The sequence below is a fragment of the Antrostomus carolinensis genome, unplaced genomic scaffold (assembly GCF_000700745.2).
Source record: "Antrostomus carolinensis isolate BGI_N321 unplaced genomic scaffold, ASM70074v2 scaffold12351, whole genome shotgun sequence".
Lineage (NCBI taxonomy): Eukaryota > Metazoa > Chordata > Aves > Caprimulgiformes > Caprimulgidae > Antrostomus > Antrostomus carolinensis.
This window is the reverse complement of record NW_010296402.1, coordinates 63,367-74,469: the sequence shown is the minus strand read 5'-3', so window position 1 is coordinate 74,469 and position 11,103 is coordinate 63,367. Positions and strand designations below refer to the sequence as shown.

Below are 11,103 nucleotides of genomic sequence, written 5' to 3'. Positions count from 1 at the left end.
CCTGCCATGGCAATGGCTCCTGGGTAAACTACGCCCGCGGTGGCAATGGGAATCTGTGCTTGTTGCCTGCCGTGGAGAAAAAGTAAAAGGGCATTTGAATACTGGAGAGAGTAAAAAGAGAGCAAATACAACAGCGCTTTGCAAGCCCACGGCATACGCTCTTGGGCATGCAGAGGAAGCTCCTGGATGGCCCATGCAATACATCCCTTACATCAATATTCCAGACTCACCAACTGATGTTCCTGTAATGAACATCAAGCCCAAACCAACTTCACTGATAAGAAAACCCAGTCTCTGTAAACATCTCTAGCTGTACCTCAACCACACAACTTCAGCTTGTCTGCTTGTGATGCAAACTTCTTTACTGGGTAAACCAGGTGTCCCATGAGCTGCCAGTCAAAAACACACATCCTTCCAATTGTGGTCCAACTTAAAAAAACCATGTATTTTGAAAATCTTCCTTTTAAAGAATCCAAGCTGTTGGCAGGACTAGACATAAAAGTACCACATTGCCCACAGCAGAGACATGGCAAGCGCTACGTAGTTTGCACAGGAATGGGGAGGTGCTGTAGGGAAGTACCAGTGGATAAGGAGAAAGCAAGGCTGGTCTCTCCAAAGAGCCAATGTTTACTCCACATTCACTCAAAGACGTGACCATTATGAGGGAGAGGAACAGTGGGCTTTCTGGGCCCACCATGGGTTTATAGGATGATCACTAAGGGCCTCCCGCTGGAAGGCGATAGTTTCCGCAGTGAGCGGCACTCATGAAAAGCAGAACCTTTGAAGGAAGGTGGATAAAACTGGGAAAAGGCAGACTTAAAACGGAAGCATGCATTCTTTAAAAATAAATAAAAAGCAAGCAAGCAACATGGGCATTTGAGAAAATTCTCTACAGGATGCCTTTATACTGCGTCTAAGCCTCGGAAACCTGTCTGCAGTAATGAAAGAAGAATTATTCCAGGCCATAGAAATTCCCTTTGCATCAAGAACACTAGCTGTGTTATACCAGTGTTTGTTTCCCTGAGAAGCTTCAGGGTCCCAACAAGCCTAGAGGTTTAAAATTCATGCTCCTTTTGTTTCCTTGCTGCATGAAGTAATTCCATTGCAGTAATACTCTTCAGTACATGCTGCACATTGTAATGTCATCAGCGGTGTGTCCATCTGCACTGAAAAGCCTTGCCACGGGAGACAGGGCAGAGTCTCTTGAGATGAACATTCTTAATTAAGAATGAAACCCTCCCCTGTTCCCCTGCCTGCCTGTGCCCTGGCTGTACAGTAAGCCTTGCACAGTACAGTGATCCTGAAAGACTCTCCTCTGCCAAACAGCTTTACATTCGTTTGGAATCGCTTGCTGCATTTTCAGATACTTCCTGCCTGCCATTCGAGCGAGGTTTCCCTCCGCGCAGTCCTTATTTCTGTGTTTCTGAAACAAGTGTGAGTTGTCTCAGCTTGAAGGTATAGCTCTTCAAGTAGGGAGCAGATCTCATTTGCAATTTATTCTTAATTCAATAGGAAGGCTTTTGTTTCCCAGACTCAGCATTTCTCTAACAAGATTCAGCACACTTAAATTGCTTTTAATATTTAACAATAGGAACACTTTGCACTTAAATGGTGCTTTTTCAGAGTGCTTTTCAATTATTCAATAATTTAAGGATAGTATTTTTCCACTTCTATAGGATGTCCATTCCAGAGGATCTCTAAGCAGTCCTCAGATACTACTGTATGAGGGTTCTCAGCAGTCCAGGGAGGTGATCCTGCCACGCTACTATTAAAGATGAGGACATTGAGACAGAGAAGCATTAAGTCCAAGAGTTGCAAAAAAAATGCCCAGTCCTTCCCACCCCGATGCCTTCAGACAGGCTTTCTGAGAGTCCCAGCAGTTGGCATAGCCACAGCTCTTGTAAACCCAATCACTTCTGCTGGTGCTTGGGCAGGAGCTGAGCTGGTGTTTAGAAGTTTAGCCCTAAATGACCTGTACTGGGTGATGCAGAAGATGGGGAACTAAAACCAGGAAAGCAACTGCAGCGCTGGGACTGCCAGCATCAAACATTGACCCCACTGCAGCCATCGTCCACACTGTCAGTAACTTCTATAAAGATTTCACCTCAGGTTCTGTGCTCTAATGTCCCAGTGCAAATTATCTCCAGAAATGTCTTTATTTCAATGTCAGCCTTGTTTGGAAAGCTGAATAATACACAGAATGTTACAAGGTTAATTTTTTTTCCCATGATGAGGCATGCATGTTAACCAGATAAGCAGTGTTTTGGGGGCTCTGTTGCCACCTATTCTTTTTCCAGAAGGCCCCCCCTTCTCTTTTTTTAATCTCTTGATGCCAAATGTTGGCTGACTTCCCTGTGTTTGTTTCAGTGCTTACCATTGGGATCACTGGACCTGCCAGCGCCACAGGGTTAAGCAGCTCAAATTTCTCTGCTGAGCGGCTTATTATAACAATGCACACTGTAGCTGTTTAAAACACAGTCTGATGACACTTAACAGTTGCTGGACAGATATTCTCTCCTTTATTGCTACTTCTAGCCATTAACTAGAGAGATGTGCAACTCAGTTAATATTAAAAGGATTCCAAATTCAGAGGGAACAGGATACAAATGCCATTATTTCTAAGGGTAATTTTTGCTGCTGGTTTTGGTTTGTTTTGGGTTGTTTTTTTTTTTTTTTTTTAAGACCACTGTGTAGCTTCTAATTTTCTGGAGTGAATACAGAAACATTGCAGAATATTTGATTACTTCTGATTCTTTTGATCTGCTGTAACCAAAACCAATGAGTTTTTGCAGAAGGAAAATACATGCTAGTTTTCTAGGCAGATTTTAATCTAATCATATCAAGCTGATCTATTAGCTGTTTATCAGAACCAGTCTTCTTGAAATTTATGCTGAGCACAAAGCATTTAGCTTACTGTACTGGAAGACTCTCCCTAGTATGACAAAGGCCATCACGATGAACAATGTAGAGAACTTCATGCCTGATACGTATTAACTGAGCCAAGTTCATACTCCAGCTCAAGTTCAGTACGTTCTGCAGTCATTTTGCAGACCACTTGCCACAGATCATAACTTGTATTTGCAAACCTGTATTTTTGGCTTTTGGATCAAGAGGCACTACTACAGATTCATTCAGATATGCTCTCTGAGGCCTCATAATAAAGTAATACTTATAAGGCTTTATTAGAAGATACATTTCATTGGAAAATCTGAAGCTTTTTCTTGTTTTTTTTCCTTTGCATGATCAGACTGGAAATGAGACAGTTGGCCAAAGATGCAAGATTAGTATATAGCAGAGCCAACAAAAAAATCCCTAGCTGCCTAACTTCCTCCTGGAACACATTGTTTTAAAGTATAAGCTTCATATTCTGTTAGCAATATATAACATCCTTGCCAATAAAATATAACATTTACCACAGTGAATTAAGAATCCTCCCTGAAATATATATATATTTTTTTTTTTTTGCTGAAATGAGCAGTAGTTTTTAAAGGTCCCATACCCAACATTAAAATACTGCCTCATCTCCTGGCGTCTGTTGCGCATGATAGCCTTGTACTCGCCAATGCGTAATTTTTTGCCATCCACAAGGCAGGTACGCTTCGGCCTCGGCTTGTATTTGTAGTCTGGGTATTTCTCCAGGTGTTGTTTGCTGAGCCGGGCTTGCTCCTCATAGTATGGCTGCTTCTCTAAGTTTGTCATAGCTTTCCAGCGAGATCCTGTCACCAAAAAAAAAACAAAAAAAAAAACAAAGAGAGAGAGAAAGGAAATGAAATTCTATGAAATGAAATGAGATTCTACTCGATTCCAGCGAGATCCTGTCACCAAAAAAAAAAAAAACCAAACCAAAAACAAAGAGAGAGAGAAAGGAAATTAAATTCTATGAAATGAAATGAGATTCCACTCATCCACAAACACTGAAAGGCAGAGAAACAAGTAGGTCACAGATATCTATGGTCATAGCGCCCTGGGCTGGGAATCTGTCAGACCTTCTAGACAGGGGTCAGGTCTTGTTTGTATTTGACTGGTAAACTCCTTGGATATGGCCAAGAGGTAGAGAGATGACACTGGAAATTTTGACTCAATATTTTACTGAAAGTTACCTACATTATAATGTTTTTCAGGTGGGGAGTATCATCCTGATAATGAGCAATCCCTGACAGTTTGTTTTAGGAAACAAAGCAGTGTGCTTTAGTGGAATGGTCAAAGATCCCTTAGACACACAGAGTCTGCTCTGCTACGTCCCCATCAATTCCCTTTGGCCATGGGCCTGTTTCCACCTCTTGTTCTAGAGGAGGCACCACTCCCATGGGCTGCGATCTAGTTGCTGTGCTCCACCACGGTGGGACCAAGGCATAAACTCTGGATGTGCATATGTCTACAGCTTGGTCTTTCATGACAAATACTGTATCTTTCCAGCTTCCAGGTTTATGAGAAGCATAATATGAACTGATCACAAATGCTTTGCTGCCTGCAAAGACCCTGAAGCAATGCCTCTAAAAGACATAAACTATCCCATATGTCTCAGTGGGGTTTTAACTTCAAGACAAAGTCCTGGTGAATGCTGCCAGCTCCAACTTAAAGAATTTAGTATGTGTCGTGAAGGGAAGAGCACTGGGATACTGGCACACCTCTCCACGGAGCCACACTATGGCTTCATTGCTGGCAGCCTTGTTTCTGACACTCTGCCTATGTTAGTGTGGATAATTGAGCTAGGGAAATTATAAAGACTTTACAATAGTTTTCAAATACCTCTTGAAATTTAGAAACTACTATTTCTTAAAGGACGTCATATGGGAGCGGAAGATAAAATTTCTGCAATCAGTTATCCTATTTTATTTTTCCATGAACTATAGAAGTGCTTCAGGGCAAGATGCATTTCAAATAACAGGAATGGTTCAAGCTGTGAAACGTGGCTTAGAAGGAAAACTTTATTGGAAAATAGTCAATTTTTCCTTTGGAAATAAATTTTGAATAGTTTCTCAATTTAATAGGTTCATAATGTCATATGTTATACTTGACTTCCTCTTGTTCTTAATTTTTTATGGTTATTCCTACTGTACTTAGCTCATGCTATTACTCGGGCTGGTCTTAGCTCATTGTGCCTCTAAGAACTGCAATATAGAGAGCAAAGTTATCCCTTCTCAGGAAAGAAAAAAGAAAGGCCCCTTCTGATTATTTACCACCATTTTCCCCATTGCTTTTTAAATCTTTATTCCAAGCTGTGGTTTGGGCTTCTGGAGTGCAGGGCTATCAGGCTGGTACAGCCTGACCTCACACCTAGAGATAACCAACTCGTAAATAATGATGTCTTTGTTCTGAAGAGGAGCAATGGACATCCCTTTCTTAGCAAACATTACTTTAGAGTCCAAACTATAATTTTTCATGATATTTACAACAGGTTACACGCAAAGATCTTCCAGCCAGTTCCAGAATGGTTAGCAGTTTAATTACATTGTTATTAGCTTAGGTGCAGCACCATATTAGCGTAACTAGATGCTTTCTAGGATTTGGACTCGTGCATGGCACTTTGAATGCCATACAGAGGTAGTGTTATCCATGGCAGGGCTCTGTGTTACACAGGGCAGCAAACCTCTGCAGTCTGAATCCTTGTCAGCAGCTTTGTCTCCTGCAGAGAAATTATTTCAAGCTCTTTCTGGCAAAGAGAGTGGCTAGAAAAAGTGACACCAACTTTCCACACATAGTACCTCCTAAATTTTGGTCTAAAGGACACCAGTGATAAACACGTGGAGACTGCCAAAATACTTAATGCCTACTAATACCGTGTAACATGGAAACATAGATAGAGCCTGTGTTGAATAATATTAAGAATTCAGAGTAAAGCATATGAGCTGTACTGGAAGATGCCCAGATGAAGGTCTACTTTTAAATTCTACTTTGTAGAAGTCAGCACACTGGCCTTTTAGCGCATGAAGAAAATCATAGAAGTGAGTCTAAATCTAGAGTCCTCTAATCACAGAGCTGCTGTAGTCCCAGTGGCTCAGAAGAACAGCCCCAGCCCCGTTTCCTGTGGATGAATCAGTTTTTATTTATGAATAATAAAGTTGAAAAACCTCAGTCTTTAAACAAATCTTGACATTTGCTTTACATGCTGTGAGGGGACCTGCAATGTAGGACCTCAGATATATGTTGAGACAGACGGAAAGGTAGAAATTAAAATCAGTTGTTGCAAAACTGCCATGAAAATGTTCTACCCCAGCACAATTCCTCTTTCGCTGTGCTAGCTCACTTGCTGCAATCCTACAGTCAGATCTGGGCAGGCAGATTCCTACTACCTCATGTGAAAAGATCTGTAAATAGTGGGGGAAGTTAGGCAAACACATAAGTCTTTGCAGGATCAGGGCCATAAAAACTGAAATTTTGATGCACAATATTTGTACATACAGTTACACATACAATATTTATACATAAATGTCATTCGTTATGTTTTTCCTTCCTAAGCTGCAAACTCAATACAACAAAAAATCCTGGCAGTCTCACCTCTCTTCCTAGCAAATTTTTAATAGCTGCCTTCTGCAGTGATACCTCCTCTGACTATGACTTTATCGTTTTTACAAAATATACCAAATATAATTTACTAGTACGTTTTGAAGTGTCATAAAAAATTAAACAAACAATGCTGCAAAAATACATTTTGAAAAAGGGCACATTTTCTGATTATAAACCCTTGCGTTTTACATTTTATCATTTTCACTTATTTTCTTAGGAATACACAAAATCCAACCAGCTCTCTGATTGGTCTTAATCTAAAATTTTGAAAGTTTGAAGAATATTTAACTCTGACCTTTGAATTTGCACCCACAGGCAAGCTAAGCTATGAATGAGCATCATCAATCAGCATACTAAAAGTGGTTAAAAACACCTTGTGTTTGGACAAAATATATTTGTAATAGCTTTATCTGCCATTGTTTTGTGTGCCTATAAACACACACAGGCAGGAACGGGCATCTATGCACAGTGCCAAGCCCAAACAAGGTGTGATTGAAGAATCTTGAAAAATCTTTCTTTTTAAGGGGAGATTTACACTCCTGGGTGAGCTTTCTGCTCACCATCTGTGTTAGAAAGCTTTGAGTGGGTCAAGCATGCAAGGCTTTTCTCCTTGACTATGAAGACAAGCTCCCTGGATGCAAACATAATGACACGCAGGATTCTTCCACAATTCTCCCTGATCCAGTGGCTGAAGAATTTAGAAAATAAATGAGAAAATTGTTAAGGATTTGCAGCACCAAACATGGCTCCTGCCCCCAAAGTCAGCTAGGGCAGTTAGAGCTGTGCCCACACGATGACGGTGACCATGGCTGTAGGGGTCAGCTATTTTAAGCCCAGGGCAGAGAAAAGATGCCCCCATGTCTACCCCAGCACTTGAGCTCGGGCACGCAGGCATGTATGCTGGCTGGGCTTAGGAGCTCTGCTCACCACTGATTTTAAGTCAAGTTTCTCCAACAAGAATTTTCAGCTGTTTGCAATATTGCCTCACTTTTAGTCCCTTAGACTGACATCTGTCAATCTGAGTTATCTCAATCAGGCTGATTTTATGTTTAAAAAAAATACCTTCACATACACAAACACTTGTATAACGTACAGGTATGTCTACAGATTTGTATTCACACACTTACAGATTCCAGAGAGAATTTCTGAAGGTAGTATCTAAATTAATCTTTTCCTAATCTCTTCATGTAGATTTCTCACTGAAATTAATTAAAATATTTACAAAAATATCTAAACAATGCATTATTAAATTAATAGGGTCCAGAAGACCCATTTTAGCACGTTTTATCATTTACTAAAAAATAAAAACATAAAAAAATCATTATCCACAAGTTTAAGTTGCAATGAACAGATGGATGACAAACGTATGCACAGATGAATTTAGTGACAAATCCATGTATCTAATTTTTATGCTCAAAACATAATACCACAGTGTCAAACATAATCCCTAGAGAATTCTAGTGCTGGGAAGGGCATCTCCTCTCATATTACTATAAAAATGACCCTCGATTGGTGACAACTATGTCTAAGCTACTCCCTCTGACAACGAGCTCTCTGACTTCAATGTGTAGCAGTGCTGCTAAAAAAAAATGGTAAGGAAAAATTGTGGCTTTCTAATAAAGAGACCCTAATACCTGGCTGAACTGTAAGCTTCTAGTCCCTCACTCTCCGCCAGTTAACAGAGAGCTCCCTGCTGACTTCAAAAGACTGGCCTTTTGCAATTGAGGGAAGACCTTTGTAACGTTTCTGTCAAGAAAGAGGACGTCACAACATCCCTCCCCACTGCATAGGTGGAATAAAAAAAAAAATTAAATGTGATGCTGAAAAGAAATAGAAACATCATCTCTTACTGCTTCAGACCTTGCTTTTCCCCATATCTGGCAGCAAAACAGAAAGAGTTTGGAGTCAGCTATACTGTCTGTCACCTCAACAGGATCTGTAATGAATTTGCACATTTTACTCCAACTACTGTATATCTAATCAGAAAAAGATGTCCCCATATCTCCCTGATCTAGCGCCAAATAGTAAAAGGTGATTCCTTATGTTAACAATTTCAGCAGAATGGCTTATTAAAACCAGATTTTAGGGTATTATAAAATGCTTAGAAGCCCTTTAAAATGTCAACCAGGATCCCCAGAGACTGCGTAAAATGTCAGCCCAGCTCAAGCGCCTGTTTTAAGCAGAATGAATTAGCAGCGTGCTGTCGGAGGTTGTTATCCAAAACAATCAGTTAAGAGGGAAAACATCAAGCTCTCTTTGTACTTTCTATATGAAAAGGGCCATTCAGAATGATCTTGTAGATTTCTGAAGCTGATTATTTAAAAACAGGTTTAACCAGGGCTACTCTCAATTTAGGAACAGACCAAAACTATTACTGCCCTGTCCTCAGTCTAATCACATCATACACCTCTGACCAGCATAGTTCCTTTTAACCAGTGTAAGATTATTTTACCATCAACGTAACCAATTTAGCTTTCTAATCCTGTTCACATAACTAATCTAATCATCTCGTACCACCCTTTTAATCATGGGTTAATATTGTCACATCTGCCATCCACAGCCAATACATTCTGTCCCTCTAACCAGTGTTCTCTCATTTCCACTTGCCCCCTGCTAACTTTGCATGATACCTCTCTAATCAAACTAAACTTCAAATCTCTGACCAGTCTAAACTTTAGCATATTTACCAGCTCTGCAGCTGGTTAATGCTGCCATTACAGTTGTGCTACATCTCTTGAGTTGTCTACAAAACCAATGAGACCTGCAGCACATTCCTTGCTTGAGCTTTTGCCCACTGGCCTGAGGGACATTTAGGTCCTATAACACCATCTTTACCAGTAAAAACACAACATCTCTGATTTGGTCACAGATTATTTTTTTTCTTTTTTTTCAGAAGAGTAATTAATTTCCCTCAGAGATCCTCCTTATTCACCTTCTGTATCATTCAGTGTGTCACAGAGGAGTAATAAGACAGAAGGTGGTCCTGGGAATCTGAGCGAGTAGTGAAAAGTTGGAAGACTATGGCATGAAATTCAGTAGATGATGTTCATGACAAATATTGCTTAGGATGTGAAGAGTGGAGAATATGGAAATGAGTTCTGATGTTTCTTTTTTAATTTTAAGATTCTTTTCAGAATATTTAGAATAAAAGCAGCTTGTGATAGAGATCATGTACTAAAGGGAAATTTAATATAACAGGAACATAATAAAAATCCTTTAAAACTACCAGGGTATAAAATAAAAGGATGTATTTTAGGATCTTTTCCCTATGGCCATCAGTTTGAACAGAAGTGCTATGGCACAAATCAAATGTTGAATTCAGTTATATGAACTATGTGGGCAAATAAATGATAGCAGTCATTTTGTGCTTCTTCAACAGTCTAATGAAATGAACTGGTATTGTCTATTCCGGTCATGTTTTCACACTAAAGACACCACCACAATCTCAGTAATTACAAAGACACAAGAACATTTCAAGTTATGGTTCATGTACACTGCTGGGCAGCTCAGTGGAAGCTCTTACTGCTGCTGTCCTTGGTGCAGTCATGAAGTAGCAAAACAGACAATCCAGAGACAGTAATTCTGTTGTGTCGGGTGCTCAGCTCTATTCAGTCAAAAGTTTTTTGAGTTTTGCTACTGAAAGAACAGTGCTCTATCATTCTTACCTAGTATCTTGCTGATATTAGAGTTGTGCATGTCAGGGAAGGCTTGAAGGATCTTCCTCCGCTCATCTTTAGCCCACACCATGAATGCATTCATCGGGCGCTTGATATGGGGCTCATTGCTACCACGTCCTCTGGATTCCCGATAAATTCTGGACTCTGAAACTCCTGCACTTCCTAAAAAGAAAGAGAAACACATTCCCAGCTTGTGTTTCATTATGCAGCTTCCTCTGCCATCAGTAATCTCCATCAGGTGCTGCACATTCAATGAATCACTGTTTACAATAGGTTACCGGTGTTTCTTCTTTTTACCTGAAGCAGTGGGAAACACCATATGTTGTATATTGCCCAGTTTTTAGTTATTCTGTTGAGCCAGTATTGGGTTTTTTTTCCCAACAAAAAGCATTAAAAAACTTTTCTAAAACTTCTTTTACTACTTAATAATGTAAACCTAACACTTATCAATTTAGATTTTCTTTTCACTTTCTTCCTTTCTTGCTTAAAGAATGCTGGTCATATTATGTTACCTATCTTCTACCTTTTTTGTGATGGGAACAGGGTAATACATGTCAACATCAGGCATTTCTCCTTAAGTAAGTCTCTGCCTAGCAAATGAACATTTACACACCTGCCTGTTTTTGTGCTTAGCTGTCCATAAACAACCTAAACAACAGCAGAGAAAGAAATGAACATTACACTTGCTTCATGAAACCAAGGAAGTTCCTACAGATGCAGACTGTGCACCATCTATGGATGATCAGGTCTATAATTCATGGACTCACTGTGTGATCTCATTTATCCCACATCTATTTGCCTTCTTTATTCCCTTTTACCATCAGAAATACATTCTTGGTCCAGCCTTGAGAAGTGCAGTGTACAAAAGAGAAGGCTAAAAATCACCTCCAGACTTATAACACCACACAATGAATCATTT

General features: G+C 39.9%; 1 protein-coding gene across 1 annotated transcript in view; it reads right to left on the bottom strand.

Moving 5' to 3' along the window:
• Nucleotides 1-11,103, bottom strand: part of LOC104532947 (transcription factor SOX-5) — a gene marked incomplete at its 5' end in the record, with an annotated part of 55,709 nt that overhangs the window by 1,078 nt on the left and 43,528 nt on the right. The window contains 4 exon segments of the mRNA XM_029087542.1: nucleotides 1-2; nucleotides 5-66; nucleotides 3,500-3,716; nucleotides 10,173-10,346. The exon segment at nucleotides 1-2 is cut by the window's left edge and continues 1,078 nt beyond it. Of these exon segments, the coding sequence (XP_028943375.1) occupies nucleotides 1-2; nucleotides 5-66; nucleotides 3,500-3,716; nucleotides 10,173-10,346 (455 nt within the window).